The sequence below is a fragment of the Cydia strobilella genome, chromosome 26 (genome assembly GCF_947568885.1).
Source record: "Cydia strobilella chromosome 26, ilCydStro3.1, whole genome shotgun sequence".
NCBI lineage: Eukaryota > Metazoa > Arthropoda > Insecta > Lepidoptera > Tortricidae > Cydia > Cydia strobilella.
The window spans coordinates 4,343,134-4,366,396 of NC_086066.1; the positions used below are offsets into that span (position 1 = coordinate 4,343,134).

Genomic DNA, 23,263 nt, shown 5'->3' on the forward strand with positions numbered 1-23,263 from the left:
TCAAAATATAACACCTAAATATGAATCACTTTTATTCTCCTCTATTTGCATAGGTAAAAATACTCTACATTCTACATAGCTGTACTTCCAGTGATAAAAATATAACATCAATTACTACTTACCCTGTATATATTATCAAAAGATAATCTTATCATATCAAACAATGTTCTCATCGCACCTGAATTACCTACAAACTATAAAAACTAGCATAAGATGATATCTGATTACTTATATTTCTAATTAACTTTAAGTTCAAAGATATAATGGAAATACGAAGACTCAGGTTTTATTATACTGCTCAACCACGCTAAATGATGTAACAGTCATTAGAAATCAGTTTGAATTTGGACTTTATTGCACAAGTATACGGTATACAAGTGAATGGGTTTCCCAATGGCTGTTAGGCTGTTATGTGTGGCAGTATACAAGTAAGTCATTGGTGATGCATGACTCACAATTATATACGCTTCGTATTTGAAGGACAGATATTTGGTATCCTAACATCATTCAAGGCAATTGCATTTAAAGCATTCTACTGTTTTTCTACTGTTTTAGATAGCCTGTGATTTTCAATTGTTTTATACTTTTACATTATACTTAGGTACTTGCGTTAGTGTTTAGGAGATTTTTGTAGTGGCTTCGGTAGTGTTTGTATACCTTTTACTGTATAATGGATCATCCAGCATTTGTTGAGGCTGGAGCAGCGGCTGGTATCGAAATATGGACCATAGATGTAAGTATTTAAAATCTATTTTTCTCTTAAAAAATAGTATATCGAGTACATTTTTTTGCTAAAGGTGGTTGTATCATTTGTAATATTAAGGGTATGTAAATAATCAGTTGACTATAAACAGATAGTAGGCAGATAGACAAAGGATACATGCAGTGTGCAAAAAATTGTAGACATAAATATGACAGCTAAAGAAGATAGCCTGTGCAGTACCTACTGCCGTTAGTTTTCTGGTACTTAACTTTTTTAACATTAGTTTTATATTCGTTTTGTCAGTATTATTAGCAAATTATGTTATTGTTAGAAATTCTTATGTTTTTTATTGATTTTAGAAATTTGAGCCTGTCCCTATAGACAAGAAAATGTATGGAAAATTTTACAATGGAGACTCGTACATCGTGTTGAAGGTGAGTTTTATGCTTTGATTGTATACTTAAGTATACTGAAAATACCTACGAAATTACGTATTTACTTAAAACCAAAATCACTGTTTTTTTAGTTTCCCACTTTTTTACCTTATCAAATATTATTCCCATCTAGATGATACATGCCTTTAATGTTTTCCCTTCCACTTTGACCTCTGTCCAGTCGGATTCAGGAACATTGAAGCACTCAAGGTTTTTAGCCTGATAGCATCCATAACTAATACCGTTGGATTCGGGGATTTTTGTCCATAGTGATATTTGTTGTATTGAGCATGTTTCATCGTAAGTGACTATCTTGTTACATGTCCCCTGATAAAAGAGAAACGCTGGTACGAAATCATACTTCCTCTCGCCATGCGGTAAACGACATAATTATGTTTCTCTTACTTTATTTAAGTAATTTATTTCTGAACTACATTTCGGTTACCGCGATAGTTACTCATAAAATAAAACTATGAAAACGGATTATATCGCGTATATTGAATTTATAATACATCCCGACGTTTCGAACCCTTTACAGCGTTTGTGGTCAACGGGTGACAAATGATCATAATAATGAAATGATAAATAATCAATTTTACGAGGCCGTGCCGTGCAGCTGCGATCGTGACCCACAAATGGACTCGCCGGAAGATCAGCGCCGACACTTGGGTCGGCATTATGCTGAGGCGAGTCCATTTCGTGGTAAACACTGCAAATATGTTTTTTTTTAATTTTTCTTGTAATGCTAGTATGTAAGTTTATCACGAAATAAATGATTTATGATTATGATTATGAATGTGTGGGTGATGAACGGGTGACGGGTGATAAATTCAATATATGCGATATAATACGTTTTCATAGTTTTATTTCATAATTTATTTCTGATTTAGACGACAGGTGACGACCAATCCGCGCTCTCTTACGACGCTCACTTCTGGCTCGGCTCCAAAACCACCCAAGACAAGAAGGGGTCCGCAGCCATCTGGACCGTGACGCTGGACGATATGCTGGGTGGACGCGCCGTCCACCATCGCGAGGTCCAGGGCCACGAGACTGGGCAGTTCCTGGGGTATTTCCAACCTGGTGAGATTTTTGTTATCATTTATCGTCAGGCCACTAAGGCTCATAGACGCAAGATTGACAAGTCAATTGACTGCGCTCGTCATGCAATTCGCCAGATACTTCGCAATATGTATTTTTTGTTCTTTGTTTGTCTGGCTGATCTTTAGCATTCATTTCTAATGTGATAGGGCAGATGCTTACACCTCTTGTCTTAAGGTCTGATCGTTCTTGAGACACGTTCCACGTTCATCAGAGGGAGGGGGAGGGAGGGGGGATTGAGGGGTATTCATCAGATATGATCATGATCGCACCTTCAACATCTATCTCGGTTTCGGCTTCCGCCAGTGGTTTTCTAAATTTCTACTTCGCTTGTTGATAAAGTACTTTATGTTGAATGGCATTAAGTTCTAGTTATCTACCTACAGCGTGATTTCGGGGTCGTGGAGCAAGAGAACAAGACATCATACAGAACTCAAAGATGAGCCTAAATGTGACGTTTTCAACCAAAAGGTATCACATATATAGCGCCTTACTGACAAGCCACAATAAGTACCCTTTTGGTTGAAAATGGCACAAATAATGATGTTTTTAATTACCTATTGTTTATCACCAATACCTAATGCTGATTATTTTTCAGATGACAAGTAGAAAAAAAGATTTTTGCATACAATTTGGTCACCCTACTGAATGACGTCTTGTCGCTTTCCAATACAGCGTATGTTAAAAGGGTGACCACGATTACTTAAGATGAATTGTTCTTGAAAAATTAAACAAATTATCTTTTAATCAAATACTACCATTTAATGATAATGTGGATTGGATCATTTACAGTCAGAAAAGTGGTTCTGGATCACGATCACGACCCAGAAATCATCTCGTATCAATACCTATTCTAGTTCCTTGTCAAACACGCATGCTCTATACATATAAAACTATCTAAAAACCTGCGTTTTCTAATTTCCGTCTTATTTCCAGCAATCAGATACCTAGAAGGCGGGAACGAGTCCGGCTTCAATGAGGTAGAAACGAACGCTGGCGCTGAGAAGAGGTTGCTCCGGCTCTCTGGCTGCGACAACATGAGGATTGAGGAGGTCAGTGCAGGGGCGTAGCTAGAGGATATGGCGCCCGGGGCAGTGACCAAATTTGCGCCCCCTGACGACTGACAAAAGTTTCCCTGCTGCTGCCTTTTGCCCATTTTGCCGCCCCCCTTGGATGGCGCCCGGGGCACTTGCTCCCTCTGCCCCCCCCCCCCCCCCCTAGTTACGCCACTGGGTCAGTGATAGCTCATCATCAGCCTATAGGGGCTATATACAGGGTGATTTTGTTGTCTTATCATACTCTGAGGGGTGAATGAATATGAAGGTGATAATGTAAACTTTTACTATGGATGACATTAAATCACAAAAAAATCTGCTGTTCTATTGAAATCATTGACATATGATTCGCCGAATGAGATTATCGTTTTTTTTTGCGTGTTCGGAGTTGGCTCCATAGTTAAATTATGACTCTTATATGATGATTAGGTATCTACTTTCGTTTGGCATTTGTAGGATTGTTATCGTAGCTAGGCCCCCAGGCCCTTTGTAATTATATGAGAGAGCCAGCTCAATTCTTGCCATTGTCAATGCATGCATGAAAAGCAACAAGTAAATATCAAATCATATAGGCCTAGAATACTAAATTTATCAACTCTGTGTATCAAATTATAATTATGATATATATGATTAATGGCAGTATTACAGATAATCAGCAATATTTTTGATAAAATTCTCCGAAAACTAATTTATTTTATCGGCGCGATACTCAAAGAGTTTATCGATTATTCTTATTTGGAAGCAGATTGTGAAAAAAATTACTTATTGGCATATTGTCCATATTGAGTTGCATAAAAATTATGTAGTTAAGTGCGTGTTCATACAAATCATACATTTGCTACTTGCATTTAGTAGCAAATGTATCAACTCGCACTGAACACTAATCAATGTGTACCTAAAGTAAATCGGACCTAAGACAAGAGAGTCGCGTCATGAAAATTTCTAAAAGACTGGTAATACTATTAGAATTATTAGGTTTTGCAAACTGCAATAGTTATTTTTGAATCATATTTTTTCACCACACGAGCTCGTAAAGGCTCTCTTTATTCGTCATAGACTTATGAGAAAGTTGCATTTTATCAACAACTTCTACAAGAGTGGCAAAGTAATTAGAACCTAATTTTGAGTTCTTTCCTCATGTTGGCGGTGACTTTGAATGATAAATATTTAATAGCATTCATTTAGATTTGAGTAGTAATGTTTTACTGTTAATATTTTCCTCGCCTAGATATGGTGAAAAATTATGTAATTTTGGTAGCTAAGTTTGTTCGGCCCTCGTGCCTTGAAACCGACGTACGTACGTTCGTACTTCAATTTTGGGATATTTCACTTGCTCAGGTATCAATATTAGCACGAGGGGTTAAATAACAACTTTGCCCCCTTGTAAAACAAATATTCTATCGTTGACGGTGACAGGTGCCAGCAGAAGCCTCTTCTCTAACTAAAGACCAGTGCTTCATTCTGGAGAACGAGCATGATATCTTCGTGCTGATGCCGGAGGGAGCAAAGGCCACGCAGAGACGGAAGATCATCAGTGTGGCTAACAGTCTTCGAGATGACTATCACAACGGGCGGGCCACCATTGAAATCATTGGCAAGTTTTGGGAGTAATCCCTACTTTGAATGTTTTCTTTAGTTGGCGTTGACGGTCTTTAACCAAAGACCAGTGCTTTATTCTGGAGAACGAGCACGACATCTTCGTGCTGATGCCGAAGGGAGCAAAGGCCACGCAGAGACGGAAGATCATCAGTGTGGCTAACAGTCTTCGGGATGACTATCACAACGGGCGGGCCACCATCGAAATCATTGGCAAGTTGTGGGAGTAATCCCTACTTTGAATGTTTTCTATAGTTGGCGTTGACAGTCTTTAACCAAAGACCCAGTGCTTTATTCTGGAGAACGAGCACGACATCTTCGTGCTGATGCCGGAGGGAGCCAAGGCCACGCAGAAACGGAAGATCATCAATGTGGCTAACAGTCTTCGGGATGACTATCACAACGGGCGGGCCACCATCAAAATCATTGGCAAGTTTTGGGAGTAATCCCTACTTTGAATGTTTTCTATAGTTAGAATGGCCGGTCTTTAACCAAAGACCAGTGCTTTATTCTGGAGAACGAGCACGACATCTTCGTGCTGATGCCGGAGGGAGCCAAGGCCACGCAGAGACGAAAGATCATTAGCGTGGCTAACACTCTGCGGGATGACTATCAGACTATCACAACGGACGGGCCACCATCCCGTGGCCGTGGCCGTGGTGGTAAATAGGAGTAATCCCTACTAACATTATAATGTAAAAATAACTCTAGTCTCTCTGTCTGCCTGTTATCTCTTCATGCTTATACCGCTGAGGCGTTTTAGATGAAATGGAGATAGTTTGGGGCCCGGGTAGGGTAGTTTTTATCAATCATCATCATCATTCCACGTAGGTATACTTTGGTGCTGATACTTATTCTTGCCAAGTATGTTACCGGATTGATCAAAACTGTTTAAAAAAATCTCCTATGAACTAAAAACAATAGAATGTTTCGTTTTCAGACGAGTTCTCCTCTGACGAAGACGTGGCACTGTTCTTCGAAACCCTCGGCTCCGGGTCCAAGGAGGACATTGCTGAGGACTCTGCTGAGGAGGTACTTTTTGCACTTTCATGTTTTACTTTACACTTGCGCAGGTCGCATGTTACGTACGTAGGTCGAAAAGTTTTTAATCATTCGAATAAACTCAAGAGCGTTTTCACATTCGTTCCGATATCGGATGTAGGATCCTACATCCACAAGGTCGCGGGGTGTACTTGCAACGGCACGCCGCGCCTGCTTCAGCGGTCACGCACACTATGACAGCAAACATTCATCATCACATTGGCCACGTCATCTGTTGTAGATGCTTGTTGCGGCGCTTGTGGCTTTATGGGGTCCTGCATCGGCGTTGATGGCTATAAAGACCTATCGCATTTCTTGCCAAGTCGATCGCACACAAAAAGCGAGTCCGCAGGAGGTGGTAGAGCACGACGAAGACTTTTCTGCTTAAGGTTCTCCAGCCAGTCTTCAAGCAAACATTATGCCTACACATATAAGCACAAACTTATATGTGTGTGTTATATATTTCAGTTTACAATTTATAATTTTCATCATCATCATCTGAGGCCTGAGGCACTACAGCCGCGGGTGGGCCTTAGCCTGGTCAAGCAAATCTCTCCAGTCCGATCTGTTTGTGGCTTTCCTTCTCCACCTTTTCACTCCTAAGGTCCTGATGTCCTGGTATACGCCGTCCAACCAATTTATAATTTTAATGATATTTTTACTTGAAATATCACAAATTAAAAAAAAAACATAAAAATAATGTATTTATTTATTTCCTGTGTTACTTTCAGACCTACACCCGGGACGGCACGACGGTGTTCCTGTACAAGGTTCTGGTAGGAGACGAGCTGGAGCTGGTGGCTGTCAACAGGCCTTACAAGCAGAACCACCTTACTTCCGACGTAAGTCGTTCAAACCGAGGAGTTCAAAGCATCAGGGATTATTAGTACCGTCGGATACTTTCTGCTAAAAGAGACAAAGACTTCAGAGCATACAATAACTGGACCTATCAAAAACCTTGCACCATGTGTTAGAATTGTCTCGATGAGTATTTAGATCACCGTCCACCTTACAGAAAACCGCAGCCAAATAACACTAGACCATACTCATAGTGTTGTGTTCCTGCCGGTGAGTAAGGTTGCCAGAGCTCAACGAGGGTGCGGAGTGTTAGGGTCGGCAACGCGCATGTAACTCCTCTGGAGTTGCAGGCGCACATAGGCTACGGAGACTGTTTAACATCAGGCGAGCCGTATGCTTGTTTACCACCGACGAAGTATAAAAAAGTTCTCTGTTGAAAGAAAGCTTGTATGAAAAATGATTTTATTATTTAGGCTATCTTCATCCTGGATACGCCGTGTTCCGGCGTGTTCCTGTGGCTGGGCAGTGACGTTGAAGCCGACACCAAGAAGAATTACCACGACGTCGCTCAGAAGTATTTGGAGATCAAGGGATATCCTTCTTGGGTATGGTTTGATTTACATATACACGGTGTTACTTGAGCCACTGAAAACCTGAGACCCAACAGTTTTTTTTTATTTTGATCTCATCTTGAGTATTTATTTTTTAATTCGATAAATATTTAAAAAAATATTAGTTGTTTAGTTTTCTTAACAATTCTATTCGACTGGTAACTCTACACAAGATGCTTCGTCGTTTTAGTGGCATCAAACAATTGCTAGTTACCATCGAAAACACTGTTAACTGACCATTCGCATACCTTACTACAACGAGATAAGGTTTACCAATGGCCAGTTAAGGGTGTTGCTCATTGACAAATAACGTGTCAAATGCTAGTTATTGATATTGTTGCATTACAAACCTGTAGAATGGGCATGTAAAAATAATAAAAAAATACCCCCATTAAAACATAGCGCGATCGATTCTCCTATCGATTCTGAACACTGTTTTTAAGTTTTCAGTGGGTCAAGAAACACAGTGTATATCATAAATAGGGCTAACTTTTTCTGATTTTCCCAAATTATAATTTTATTTACCGGCTTATATAGACTATTAATATTGATATTTGCTTTAACCTTCATAATATTGTTAACATTCAGTTGCCAGTGACCAGGGTGACAGAGGGCGCCGAAAGCTCCACCTTCATTCAGTTCTTCAGCAACTGGGAGACCGTCGGAACGGGATACTCGTCCGTACGGAGCTATGTCTCCGAATTCGGTAAGAAACCGTTTTTAGGGTTCCGTACCCAAAGGGTACTAAGACTCCGCTGTCCGTCTGTCCGTCCGTCTGTCTGTCTGTCACCAGGCTGTATCTCATGAACCGTGATAGCTAGACAGTTGAAATTTTCACAGATGATGTATTTCTGTTGGCGCTATAACAACAAATACTAAAAACAGAATAATATAAATATTTAAATGGGGCTCCCATACAACAAACGTGATTTTTTTGCTGTTTTTTTTCGTAATGGTACGGAACCCTTCGTGCGCGAGTCCGACTCGCACTTGGCCGGTTTTTAGACTACACTATTTATCTAATACTCAACGATTTTCAGCTAATATTATAACCGGATTAACCGGAAATCTATTTTCAACTCCTGCTTATAATATTATAAATTGTTCGGCAATACATTTTCGTCAGTTGCGACACGTGTGACATCTAGTGTCGAGTAGCAGTACTGATAGTTCCGCTACTTGACGCTAGATGTAGACTAAGTAAATAATAGCAAAGAAAGACATAACTCCGTAATAGATGGATACAATCTAAGGAAAAAAAACGTGCCTTAAAAAATCTAGAAAATTTGATTCTCGATCAGATGGCGCCACTACCTTTGGCCTACTCTCGCATAGATGGCGTTGACGGTTTCGTTTGTTATTTAACAATTTTAACGCATATCAGTCATTAAAGAACATGGGCCAAAATAATAGAAAAATAATTAAGACCACCTATTAATGTATATTTTACTTGGGTGTGCCAATAAAGAGTACTATCTTCTATCTGTCTATATCGTCGTGTCGTCTAGTACTAGTACAGTCAAGGGCAAAAATATATATACATTCCCAAAGTTTCAAAAATATGTGTATGCTCTTACACCTTACACAATAAAGCCATTTGTTACGGGTCGAATACGATTCGAGGTTCATCAAAAAACAAACAAACAATAAAAATTTGTATTGTATCAAATGAAAGACGGATATAAACAATTATTATACTCGTAATAAGGTAGAAAACTAGTCACTAAAGGGGACTTAAAACTAATTTATAAACTAAGAATTGTTGAGCGCCAAGGGGTTTGAACTTAAAGTTCGGGATCCCTGCTAATCCTGCCGTCGGCTAGCGTAATCAATCAAGTTAACTTTATTTCTTTATCGTCAAGCAGACCGTAAACATATTTTTGAGCCATTTGTCTGGATCGATATTTTTGCTTTCGACTGTACTCACAACACAAGCCCTATAATATATATATTTTTTTTATTTATTTATTCAGAAACAAACAGTCATACATAGTTTATGAACTTAGTTTAAAGACAAGAAGATCAGACCTATAGTTTCATAACAAAATAACATATAAATAGGTCCGTGGTTATTAACTACATAAGAGAAAGACTTAGTTTGTATTTTACAATTACTATAAATATACTTAAAATATGTAAATCAATGAATTGATACCTTTGTCAAAATTAAATTGTAAGTGCGTTTGAACAAGATTTAAATTTAGTTATAGATATTTACTATTTAAATGCATTCTTTAGTTGTGTTAGTGTACAGTTAAAAATGTCTATATCATTAAGTTTAAGGTTCTCATTAAATAGTTTACATGCGCGTTTGATGAATACATTCCCACCGTAACCAGTCCTACTGAATGGTATAAAAAATAAGTTTCTTTTACGACAACGGCGCTCTCGTCTTCGCGGAACTCTAAAACAGATTTTATGTAATAGTTATTTGTTATACAAGGGTGCAAAGTTGTATTTTACCCGCGAGTGTGGAATTGAAACACGAACAAGCGAAAGGATTCTATAGTTGAACCACGAGCGAAGCGAGTGGTTCTAAAATAGAATCCTGAGCGTAGCAAGTGTTTCAACACACGAGAAGTAAAATACATTTGCACCCGTGTGTAACACAAAACTTTTCTTCTCACTATAGCGAGGAAAGTGCAACATCCACAGGCGTTAGATCATCTTCATCACTGGAATCACTTATTTTGTACGATATTATAACAGAAAACACTGAAAATTCTGATTTTTACGTGAGTCGGTGAGAATTGTTTTTAAGTAAAAAAATTGTTGACAATGTTGACATTTCTGTTCTGACCTGACGTATGAAATGTCAACGTTGCGTTTTGAAATTGCATCGACTTAACTTGTGCGTTCAGAATTATATTTAACATCATTATAAAAAATCTAACGTTTCTTATGGAATTTTAAGGTTTATGACTTAAAATTATTAAATAAAGCTAAATTTGGTATTTTTTATTAGATTCTCAAACCATTTATTTAATGATAATTAATATCGAACGAACCATTATCATGAGCGTTTTACGTTTTGTTATCTGTCAAGCTACTTAAACACGCTCCATCCAAGGTCAAATTACTTTCCCCACTAGTGGATAAAACGCGTTTTCCCCCGCTTGTATTGAAGGATAAACGACAACTTTCCGAGCTAGTGAGGGGAAAAATAAGTTTCTTTTACGACAACGGCGCTCTCGTCTTCGCGGAACTCTAAAACAGATTTTATGTAAAAGAATAGGGGCTTCTAGTTGAGAATGGAAAATTTTAAAGAGCAAAACGGAATCAGTGGAATCACGACGGTCACTAAGAGTTTGAATATTAAAACGTTGACAGGTGTCGGTATAGGTATAGTCAGCAGTATAGGCCAGTCCACTCCTGAAGGCCAGTGATTTAATAAATCTTTTTTGAAGTCTCTCAATTCTGTCAATGTGTACTTTGTAGAAAGGTTTCCATACTGAGCTACAAAATTCAAGATGGCTTCGAACATAACTTGTAGAGAATTTTATATGTTAGGCGGCTTTTAAATGGTTTGCCAACGCGCATAATGAAACCTAACTGTTTATATGATTTTGATCAATGTGTGGGATAAATGTGAGTTTGGTATCCATAATCACACCAAGATCTCTGATTTCGGTTACTCTGTTTAAGGTTTTACCGGATAAGGTGTAGGGGTAATTAATTACATTTTTCTTTTTAGAGAAAGTGATGACATTGCATTTTTCTAAGTTAAGAAACAGGTATAATATTGCGCTCACTGTGGGGCTAGGTCGAATTAACGAGAGAAATCGATTGGTGGAAGTTCGTCAAAGGCCAAAAACACTCGAAAGCTCTAATCAAAGGGTTCAACAGCAAAGTTGCTAAGGAGCTATAGGAATAAACTGTTTGCTGTGCCCTACAGGGTGTCATGTTGTACACAATTCTATGTTAAGTATAGGTTAAGATACAATGTGATATGCAATAAAGATTATGAGTATGAGTATGAGCTTCTAGGGCTCAAAAGACACAAAACCTGCGCGGTGACTAGAATACTGACTGGACACTGCAAGTTGAACAAACACATGTATCAAATAGGAAAGATACAAGATCCGACATGCAGGTTCTGCCAGGAGTCAGAGGAGACTGCAATGCACATCCTCTGTTCCTGTGGACCACTAATGACAAAAAGAAGTACCTACTTAGGGCGGCACGTACTGTAACCCTATGAGGTACAGAACATTACGGCCCAAAGAATCTGGAATTTTCTGGACTCAACGGGCATTAGTAATGAGCTTTAAAGGGCCGTCACAATAGATCACTGTTTGGTCGACGTGACACTCAAAGGCCCACAACGCCCCAATAATAATAATAATAGGTCAAATTGTGTAAGATTGTCCCATAATATTTATTTATTTATTTAACTGAAATTTATCGAAACTTTCAGATGCTGGCTACTATTCCGGAGACGCCGAAGAATCGGCCGCCACAGCCAAGCTGATCGGCAAAAGCGCTGCTGCGAGAGGATACATGCCCGATCTAGGAGCTGGGAATCTGGAAGCTGTATTTAGGTGCGCAAACTGTAGTGTAGATGAAATAAAATTGGTACAGTTGATACAAACTATTATAGAACTTGAATAAGTTACGGACCAAGCTACTCGTAACCACAGGTCGGACACGCTATACATCAGAAAAGCACTTGCGTTTCTATGTGTGAACGGCACGTCTGTACACGCGTCATGCGTCATATTGTGAGTAAGTTGCTTAAAAATAGTACTGAGCGGCTGGCAAACGGCCGTCAATCTGCTGTCGCGGGGCGAGGTAATTCGAGTCGGGGCGGGGCGGTGCGTGGCCGTTCTGTATAATAATACTATAACTTATTCTGTGTCGTAACTCTGCATGGCATTTGCAATAACAAAGTGTGGCAATGTCATCGTTAATGTCAAATTTCTATGGAAACATGACGGTTCCCTATTGTTGCAGAAAGTTTTTTGACATATTTTTGTATTGCATAATGTTACTTGGCAGAAATGTCGTTTGGCAGAATTACCTTTCGCATACTGCTTTTCGCATAATAAGATAGATATAACTCCGTAATAGATGGATACAGTCTAAGGAAAAAACGTGCCTCGAAAATCACGAAAATTTGATTCTCGATCAGATGGCGCCACTAGTTTTGGCCTACACTCGTATAGAGGGCGTTGACTGTTTCGTTTGTTATTTATAATTTTAACGCATACCAGTGAAAGAACATGGGTCAAAATCATATAAAGATAATTAATGCAAATAAAAAAATCATTTATCCATATTTAAATACATTTTATCGTATTTTTATAAATATTTATTTTTAGTTTTAAAGTGTGTCGACAGATGGCAGTAATTTTACAGGTTACAAAATTTACTATGACAATAACGCTCTAGTATAAGTGACTCTATGATATTACTTTGCAGAATTTCTTTTTGCATAAAATTATTTGGCGGGAAACCCTTACCTAACCCACTTAGAAAATTCTGCCAAATGAATATTATACGAAATGACTATTATGGCAAGTATATAGGTATTTATGAGGAAGTATCATTCGACTAAAAGTTTTCTGCGATACGTGTTATGCGAAGTGTATTTCTGACAAATACTATTCTGCCAGATGAGGGGAACCCAAACATGACGATTACAATGAGTAATGACACTCCTCAGTTTGTTATGTTCAAGACGGTACAAAATTAGTTTAGACAATTTAGGCACTCTAGGTCTCAATAATAAGATACTCCCCCAAGGCCAAGATTGCGGCAGGAGTTCATCACGTTCATTTTAATTACTCTAATCATCTTTGTCACCAGGCTATCAGGGGGAGAGCAAGAGGATATAACCGAGAAGATGGCCGAATCCCCAGCTCTGTACAGCTCAGAGTGTTATGTCGTCAAGTACCAGTGTAACGAAGAGAGCGACGGAGGATACGTCATATACTGGTGGATTGTAAGTCTCTAGACTTATATATAACTAGTGAAGATTCAGAAAAGTTAAGAGAGCTGCGGCCGTAGCATGGCGACGGTTTCGTTCGTTATTTAACAATTTTAACGCATATCTGTGAAAGAACATGGGTCAAAATCATATAAAAATAATAAATGTAATAATTAAATCCTTTATCCATATATTTCATTGAAGTTTGACGTTTAAAATAACACGTGCACTACGTGGGCTGTCAAAATCTTTGCAGAGTTTTCTTGGTTTAACTCTACTTATATGTGTATGTGAAAGCTGTATGTAAAAAAAACTATCACTGAAATAAAGTTCTAAATCGGTAGGGAATATAATATTCCCTCTGCCTTATGAAGGCTTGATCTATGAAAATTAGCGGAGTATTTAATAATTAACAATAGTAATAGCGGTAGGTGCGTATGATATTTGGGTCTCTATTGTTTGACATAATTATCGAAAGTCATAATGTAATGATTGTCATATCATATAGTCATAATTTGGTTTTTCTCAGAAACACGTAACTTGATCAGGATTGCCATAAAACAAACCTAACCTTTTTTTTTTTTTTTTGTTAGGAGGGAAAAATGCATTACGCATACCACCCGGGTGCGGGGGGTGACCCGAGTGGTTATGTGGGACTCCCGTCTAGGCTAATGAGGCCCACGGTGTACCCACTAAAAACCCCCCATATGCCGCCTCGCCGCCCTATTGGTGGGGTTACAGGAACGCTTGTCATCCGCGACCCCACCGGCGGCAGCCGCCCACTGAGCGCGGCTCCTTCGCGAATGCCCGAAGGCCCTTCACACTAGGCGCGCCAGATGGTAAGACGCGCCTTCCTCCTCGGCTTCCATTCTGTATTGTAGCGGACCCCCCCGAGTCCGCCACAAGGAAGCCACGGGCGCCAGGAATTTCCCCGGCGCCCGGCGACAGATCAGGTCTATGGTTCTGCCGCAAAACCACAACTCGGCTGCAGAGGACAGGGAGAACGGCACATCGTAACACCGACACTCCTCTTCCTCTGCAGCCCCACCAACGCCGCTACAGCGGAACGGCCCCGCCAAGTTCGCAGGGGATAGGGAGAGTGGCGCATCGAAATACCATCACTCCTCTTCCCCTGCGATCCCACCTCGGCCGCCGAGGATAGGGAGAACGACTTACCGCAATACCGACACTCCTCTTCCTCGACGGTCCACCTTCGGCGCATCACAAGCGGGCTTAACCAGCCCACTTGGAGCGTCCTCCTCGGGCCAGCCCGCGCCTCAAACAGGCCGGCCCTGGTTGCCTCTTCGCTTCACCGTGGGTGACCAAGACACGGTTACTAAGCCCCTCCACCACGACAAGGTGAGCAACCCGCGGGGGGAAACAAACCTAACTTAAACTAACCTAACCTATCTATAGGATAACCTGAGGAAAATCCTGAATAGTTAACGGTTTCAGAATTATGACTAATGATAATATGACAATCATTACATTATGACTTTCAATAATTATGTCAAACAAAGGGACCCTATGATATTTATTAGGTATTATTTTCCATTTTAGGGTAAAGATGTGTCGACTGATGACAAAAAGGCAGCGCGCGCACTGACCACAGACTTAGAGATCGAGGTAAGAACAATATACAGTTATAAAGAATAAAACCTACCGACTGCGCCACTTAAGTATTACAACTAGTTATAGGTGTAGTTATAGGTATCGGCACTAGAGTTTAAGTCACGTACAGTCAGATGCAAAGATAGTTGATCCTGTCTGCAAACAAGTCTCTATCCAGACGGGGGGTTAAGTTATCTTTGCAACTATTGTAATTGTAAATTTTTACCGTAACTGCAACTAATGTAAAAAACTGTAACTTACCTATAGTGGAAGAGCGGTATTCTCTTAATACAAGTATTTACAATACTTAAAAAGAGATACTAGCCCAATTGCCGAAACATTGTATGCTACCAAATATATTTTTTTTATTTAAATAAAATAAAAATTACTTTAAAAAATGTATTGTACACAACAACTCATATAATGACAGTGAGATATAAAAAATAGTGTTCTGTTTTTTGTAACGATAGCAATTTGAACAGCAACTGCAATATGGAACAAAAAGTTTCAAGGTTTTTTTTATTTGTTTTTTAACTTAATATCATGCGTTCATTCATTCAATACTGTTTTTTGCGATAACTCTAATGTAGCTGTGTGTGTAATTACTAATCATTCACCTCAACTTTCCTGCCGATACCTAAAACCGCTTATGCGTATATATAAGAAAAAAATGGGCAAGTGCGAATCGGACTCGCAACCTAAGGGTTCCGTAATCACACTTATTTTATGTTTTTTTTTGTTAAAATTGATTTACGCAGGTTAATTATTTAGGCTTTACAGCTCTTTGTTTTGACGTTACACAAGTTAAGTTTATTTTTGACTAGTTATTTTAGTAATAAACTTACATTTTTTTTCAGTTGGACGAAACAGTCACGGTAGTCAAAGTACCTCACGGGAAGGAACCAAAACATTTCTTAAGCATTTTCCATGGTAAGAACATTTATAATTTTAAACTAACTTACTTAATCGCGTACAAACTTACGTTTATTTATGGCCTAACGTTTCGAACGTGACGTTACGTTCGTGGTCACAGGCAGACTGGCAAGGAATTGTATCAACATCTTCTTGCCGCGCGGGTTTTGCGAACTACCCGCACTTGATCTTGATTATTAACTTGTACGCTAGGGTTGTCACTTTGCCTACACACAACACTCACGACATCCGATGGTATGTGGTGGGATGTTTTTTCCCCCTTACATTTGCTAATTTCTGGAATCCACGAAGACGAAATCCCCTGTCCCTCATTTCCCGTCCTGTGTTAGTTTTAAAATTATGAGTGAAAATCGTGTTAGTTTAAATCAGTGTAAGAACATTTGTTTATATGTTATCGGTCGATAATGCCAACATTGCCAATATTGCCATAAGTCCGACCTGTCTCACTGTCTGGCCCAGTCGGTATTGAGCCTCCCTTTAAAGCTAATGGTCTTGGGTTCAAATCCTGGTGAGGGCATTTATTTGTGTGATGAGCACATGATAAGCACGAATATTTGTTCCGGAGTCATGGGTGTTTCCTATAATATTTACTATAATGTACCTAACACAAACTACAGGAGTGCGAGTGAGACACAGTCCTTTATTTGATTCTTTCTTTCAGAACATTTTATCTCGTTTCCTTTCCTATTATCAAATGTCTTGCTCAAATTGCTCCTCGATAAAGGTCAATAAAAAAGAGTAGTATCTGGATTTTATTACACCTTGTACCTATATATATTCGGGTAATTCCGAAAGAAAAATCCACTAAAAAGTAGCGGATAATTCCGAATAGAAACTATCACCACGGAATATAAGTGATTTATAAATTATTTTCGGGATTACCCAATTTTTAAAACTACTCTAGTACACCCGTGGCTTGTACATCAGTAGCACAGAATAAGTAATAGTTTTATCATACAAGAACGGCCACGCACCACCCCGCCTCGACTCGAATTACCTCGCCCCGCGACAGCAGATTGACGGCCGTTTGCCGGTCGCTCAGTACTATGACGCATGACGCGTGTACAGACTACAGACGTGCCGTTCACACATAGAAACGCAAGTGATTTTTGATGTATAGCGTGTCCGCCCTGTGTCAGTAGCCCAGGTTGTGTTAAAGTATAAGTATATTTCTATTAATTGTTTCATGTATTTTAGGCAATTTAAGCATTTTCTACGGAGGTAAAGAGGTGGACTATGCTCCTGTCAACTCCTGTAACAAGACCAGCTCTGAAGAAGACGTATTCGTTCGGCTTTTCAGGGTGAGGCAATATTCATTACCACATAGCCATTTTACCTTATACACATAACACTTACAGCGTTCGTGGTCAACGGGTGACTGAGGAAAAATAATGAACAATCATAGACTACAAACTTTAAGGCTGGTTGTACATGCAAAATCGGTTCATAATCCGTTTTCATAGTTTTATTTCATGAGTAACTATCGCGGTAACCGAAGACAATATTAATATTTTTCTTTTCATACATTTCATTTTTTGGGTATACGCGGAATCGTAAGCGCCTGTCAATACTATTACACATACACGCACGTAAAATTGCTATTTTTTTTTGACAGGCGTTTACGATTCCGCGTGGAAATACCTAAAAAATGAAATTTGTATGAAAAAAAATATTTATGAGACCATTTTTGAAATAAAAAAGGATTTAATCAGTGGTACATTCATGTGTTATTTAAATTATATCTTGAAGTTAAGGATATCAGCGGGTCCAGGCGTGGTCCGGCTGCAATTTTACTCCCCAGCCGGACCCCTTTTTAAACAGATATATCTGCCAATCTACAGAGGTACGTTCGATTTACGAGGTGGTACCAAGTGGTACATAAGGTATATTAAGGGTACATTTCATTATTGGAACTTGAGTGCAATCGGGAAATGGTCCGGCTTTGGAGGAACCGCCGTTGGCATCATGTCAAACAATTAATTCAGTGTTGTAATTTACCGTTTTGCCGGTCCCAGGCGCACGGAACGACAGAAGGAGTAGACACAAGATTCATACAAGTGTCCGAAAGCCCCAACACGTTTCAAGATGATGATGTTTTTGTGTTGGAGACGCCTGATGTGGTCTACTGTTGGTATGGAAAGGTGAGGTATTTTACGTTTTCTTGAGTAAGTAAGTACTGGTTTGAATCACAGGAATATTGACCCTTTTAAACGACAAGAACGCTTAAATGCTTCACATACCTTATTTAATTCAGCAACCGACGACCACTTGACGACAGGAACGCAGCAATACGAAGAAATATCAACGTATAGCTGCGTTCTTGCGTCGTCAGTTACTGAATTAACCTTCTCGACGCCGTGTCAAACACAAAAGCTGTCACTCGGACGCCACGCAACCGAAGTGTCAAAACTGAAATTGAACTTTATACGAATGCACGTAGGTCTATGTTGCTCTGTGGTTTGTGACGGATTAATCGGTCTTTGGCGTTGGACCTACGCTGCCGATATATCCGTCATTGGCGTCCAAAAGGTGTTGAAGTAAGGTGTTGAATCTCTTTCCTTCTTGTTCTTCCTCGCATTATCCCGGCATTTTGCCACGGCTCCTGGGAGCCTCGTTCCGCTTGACAACTAATCCTAAGAATTGACGTAGGCACTAGTTTTTACGAAAACGACTGCCATCTGACCTTCCAACCAAGAGGGGGAACTAGGCCTTGTTAGGATCAGTCCGGTTTCCTTACGATGTTTTCCTTCACCGAAAAGCGACTGGTAAATATCAAATGATATTTACCAGCCGTTTACATGCCGTGTCAAACACAAAAGCTGTCACTCGGATGCCACGCCACCGAAGTGTCAAAACTGAAATAGTGTACCGAAAACGTAGGTAAGCAGCTTTAGAGCTCTTTAACATTCGGTCCAAAGACTCCAAAGTAAGCAAAGCTAAAATACTAAGTAATGCTAAAATACTTTTTTCAGGACGCATTGCCGTTAGAGCGTGAATATGGGTTAAACTGCGCTCAGAAGCTTGCTGATAGTAAAGAATGCCAGGAGGTGGAGCAGGGTGAAGAGCCTGACCAGTTCTGGGAGGTCCTAGGTATGGTCATAAAGTATAAATACTATAAATAGGTACCTTAGGATATCATTTTCTTTTTTTAATTCCTCTTTGAAGGTTGCACAGAGCATAATTATTTCTTCTTCAGGGGGAATGGCAGAGGAAAAAGAAGACGCATCAGGTTGGACCTTGGAAGTGAACAGGCGTGTAACATCACCACCCACTTTGACAACTGTCAGTGTCTCTGTCACCGGGAAGATCAAGTTTGAAGAGTTGCCTCTGGATTATAAGCAAGAGGTCAGTGGTTTAGGAAGATTATAAGCGGACTCTTCACTGACTTGGACGTGACGTGACAAAGTGTGAAAGTGCCATAAACATCATAATTGCATCAAGTCAAGTTTATGCTGACACTGCCACACTCTGTATTGTAAAGTCCTTATTGCATCTGATGACTGATATAAAATCGTGAATAAAACCTTTTCCAGGATCTCTCTGACGACGGAGTGTACGTTCTGGACACGGGTGAAGAGTTGTATCTGTGGCAGGGCAAGAACATCCCTGAGCGTGTCAAGTCTGCCCGGGGTCAGATAATCGAGGTTAGTTCTCCTAACAGCATTTATACGTCATTATGAAGCCATAATTACGTCATTATGACGTCGCTGACGTCACTGCTACCTGGGTCATTATTTACCTACATCTATAACCTAGTCTAAAGTAGAGGCAATCTAAGCTAACTGCACCAATTTTAATAGAACATTGTGAGTAGGTGCCATTATAAACGTATTTTCATACAAATTTTACATTAACGATGACAATGCCACACTTTGTCATTGCATATGCCATGCAGAGTCTTGGCCCGACTAGAGTACCTAATGGTGTGCCTGACAGAGTCGTCATGAAACTATACGAGTGAGAAACAATTGGAGAGACGATGAGCTTGTCGTCTAAAGAGCCAGCAGAGCTCATTCCTGAGACGTGTTGGAAAAAAGCCACGGCGAAAAAAGTAACAAAATTTTCACTAATGGAGAATGGGCAATTTGTTATGGGGAGTGTCCCATGGATGTATACTGAGACATATGTCGTTATAAAGCTCTTAATCGTAGTATCATTTAATTTTATTGTATGGCACCAACCTTAGACAACTTGCAGGGACCGAGCTATACAAAAAAAAAGTTGCGCACATAAGCAGTTATTTTTCATAATAAGTTTTTTACTAGAAATAATTAGAAAAATAAAAGTTCTATTGAGTGATTGAAGGTTCAAAGAAAATGTATAATTAATAATGTATTTTATACAGGAATACATAGCGGACGACGGACTGGACCGCACAGTGGACTCGGCTGTTATGGTGTCTGTGAAGCAGGGCGCGGAGCCGAAGGTATTCAAGAAGCTCTTCCCTAGCTGGGAGGACGATATGTGGGACGTAAGTATTCTGGCTCTTACTATACCTCGTTCTTTTTAGCATTAGAAAAAAGGTAAACAATCTTGACGTGTAATTTTATTGAATATCACTTTTGAAAAATAAGTCACGGCAAATATGCAACATTTTTTTTTTACGTTTTTCAAGCCGGGTACACACAGAGCGAGCATACGCGCGAGGCAATTTCCTCGCGCACAAAATGGCCAGTGTAGACGTGCGTGTTGTATCGACAGTTTTAGTGTAAGGCCTGAGTGGACGCTCGAAGCGGAGCGTTCGGCGGAGCGTGCAGCGTGGCGTCGAGCATCCAAGGGGTTCGAGCAGCGTGCACGGAGGCCGCTCGCATACGTTTGCATTTGTTTAACATGCACGCTGCACGCTCCGCTCCGCTGCACGCCCAACTCGAGCGTCCACTCAGGCCTTACACTTAGACGTGCCCCACGCGCGCCGCCTCTCCCGCGCCGTCGCTCTGTGTAGACCCGGCTAATTAAATGATACGTCAAGATTTCTCTTTGTTCTAATGTTTAATAACAAAACTTCCGTGAGACACAGACATATTAAATATATTAATAACGGGTCACTCACGTGTTTTAAGTCGAAACCGCTCATTTGTTCTAATGGTAAAAAAACGAGGTATGTATAGTGTAAGGACTCAGTAGTGAGCGAGCAGCGGCGCGTTCGACAGGGTAGCGCCATTGAATAAAAATATTTAAATGAATAAAAATAGGTAAATATTAAAAAATATTGGGGAATAAGTAAACTGTCCCACTACTTATCTGTTATAAACTGCTCATTTGCTGTCTATTTTACTATATTTTGTTATAAAATTCAACATGTTTCATCATCCCTATTCTGTCTAAGAATAAAAACCAGTTACATTGATTTTTGTCTTTATAAGCCCCTTATAAATTATTCTAGGCTTCATTGAAAATGTTAGAGCCGATCAGCCGATGTCGATTTTTATAAAGTTTCTTGCTTAATCTCTCGTCTATGTATGATAATTGAGAAGGATTATTTTATACCAAATTATTAGTCCACTTTTTGTGTTTTTCTCGAAAACTATTTTCTGCTCTATACTGCATGAGCCATGATATTTTACCATCCACCCACACCACACCCTTACGATTATAATAGTATTTTATTGTAGCACTAAATTTCAAACACATTTTGTAAATTCCATAAATGTATGATATGATACTTACCTAATTTCATCCACTGGAGATAATATTTAATATTCATATTATTCACAGAACCAAACTTCATACGAAGACCTGAAGAATGAAGCCAAGGCAGCCAACTCTAAATAAAACCATATAATTTAAGCTCAGCATTTTTTATTTATATACATGAACAGCTTTATCACACTGACTAAATAAAATTATTATAAAATAAAAATGACTTTCATTTACATAACCTACCCTACAGGGGGATTTTCAGAGTTTAGCCATATTTTGTAAGGTGAGAATGTAGGTCTTACTGAAGCAGTTTTAGAATGGGCGCATAACCAAAATCGCAAAAAAATATTCTACTCCATTAGGCCACGGACTGGACGCACGCGGCGGGGCGAGCGGGGCGGCAGGCGGCGCGGCAGGCCACTACTGTTGTCCAAAACAGGTTCAATCAATATACATTTTGATTGTGCCGCGCGAACCACTGCTCGCGCTGCCCACTTCCGATCAACATGTACAGACTTGAATGAACCTGTTTTGGATGACAGAGGTGGCCCGCCGCGCGACGTGTCCGTGTCCGTCCAGTCCGCGGCAGATATATTAATGATCACTCCATAATAAAAGTTGTACAGAATGACCTATATCCTCATAAGGCTCACATCACAGTCCTACCTACTTACACAGTTTGATAAAATGTAAATCATATTCAATTGTTACCCATTTATCAGGTGGTTGGTAAAATGTTATACCGCCTCAGTAAAAATGCCTGTTATCTTAAATCTATAATGACAAAGGTGATACACACTGATTAATGATCTGCACCAGATTATTGTTCTCCAGTGCAGCAGCAACGCGCTCCTTGTCAGCTAACTGCTTGTTCACCGCATGTTCGGACGCATGTGTACCCTCTGTGACGGTTACTGTCACCTTGAACCGGCTTGGGAGTGCTCGGAGAAGCTGGACACGGATTGATAGGCCTGAAACAGTGTTAAGTGTAGTTAAAAATTTTGGCTGAATGGAAATGAAATTGGGGCTGAGTAACTCATTCTTTTTCGCCATATTTTGAATAATAAAGGAGCAAATTTTCTATCCTCACCTATGAGGGTTGCCATGCTGCAGTGAGGTATCGTGGGCGTGAAATTAACATGCACAGTGTTCTCTTTATTATTCACAGTAATATTTTTCTCCTCCAATACCCGCAGGTCTTCTAGCGTCAACGGATGTTCAGGGTCGTTGATGTTTCGTATGATATCGAAGATTTCCCGCTCGTCTATCTCGTCAACGACGTCCTCGTCGTGGTCTGTAGACGTTATCTGGCGCTTCGAACCCTTCTCGTATACGTGAGGATTGAGATTATCGGCGACCTTTGTCATTTTTGAGCTTTTGGGTAGAAAAAAAAACAAACAAGCGAAATCGTGATTTACACAGCTGTAAAATGACTTTTAAACAGTGTTACCAGCCCGTATCCCCAGTTTCCGACGATGTGTAATCTAAAAAGGGACGGTTTTTATCACAATGGGACGAAACAAAGTTGGAACCTTTTTATCATAATTTGTGTACCTGCGATCAATACAAATGGTCAAAACTATCAATGTTAGTGTGTTGTTAGTACATCAGGCTTCTAAAAAACACGCAAATGATCGATGTAAGACAAATACATAGGCAAATGCTACTTAGGTACTCAATATTTACCGTTATGGACAGTATTCCAGTAAAGATTTAAAAAAAAAATTATACTGGACGCTCGATGCCCAAAAGGGACGGTAGTTCGGAAGGGACGACAAAGGGACGGTGTGGCATTAAAAAGGACGGAAAAT

At 39.7% G+C, this 23,263-nt stretch overlaps 2 protein-coding genes across 2 annotated transcripts; one reads left to right on the forward strand and one right to left on the reverse strand.

Annotated features, from left to right (window-relative positions):
* Positions 1 to 607: 607 nt before the first annotated feature.
* Positions 608 to 21,897, forward strand: LOC134753291 (gelsolin, cytoplasmic-like). The gene is made up of 20 exons (XM_063689137.1): positions 608 to 733; positions 1,063 to 1,137; positions 2,028 to 2,220; positions 3,175 to 3,290; positions 4,710 to 4,887; positions 5,830 to 5,921; positions 6,662 to 6,772; positions 7,202 to 7,333; positions 7,928 to 8,045; positions 11,757 to 11,880; positions 13,148 to 13,283; positions 14,829 to 14,894; positions 15,737 to 15,809; positions 17,010 to 17,113; positions 17,828 to 17,953; positions 18,785 to 18,902; positions 19,009 to 19,157; positions 19,346 to 19,456; positions 20,158 to 20,283; positions 21,528 to 21,897. Exons 1-20 carry the CDS (start codon positions 671 to 673, stop codon positions 21,582 to 21,584), a joined length of 2,268 nt encoding a protein of 755 aa, XP_063545207.1. The 5' UTR covers positions 608 to 670; the 3' UTR covers positions 21,585 to 21,897.
* On the reverse strand, positions 21,619 to 22,880 carry LOC134753289 (MIP18 family protein galla-2). The gene is made up of 2 exons (XM_063689135.1): positions 22,543 to 22,880; positions 21,619 to 22,423 (listed from the first exon to the last, which is right to left on the reverse strand). The coding sequence occupies exons 1-2, from the start codon at positions 22,817 to 22,819 to the stop codon at positions 22,227 to 22,229; spliced, it is 474 nt and encodes a 157-aa protein (XP_063545205.1). The 5' UTR covers positions 22,820 to 22,880; the 3' UTR covers positions 21,619 to 22,226.
* Positions 22,881 to 23,263: the final 383 nt, after the last annotated feature.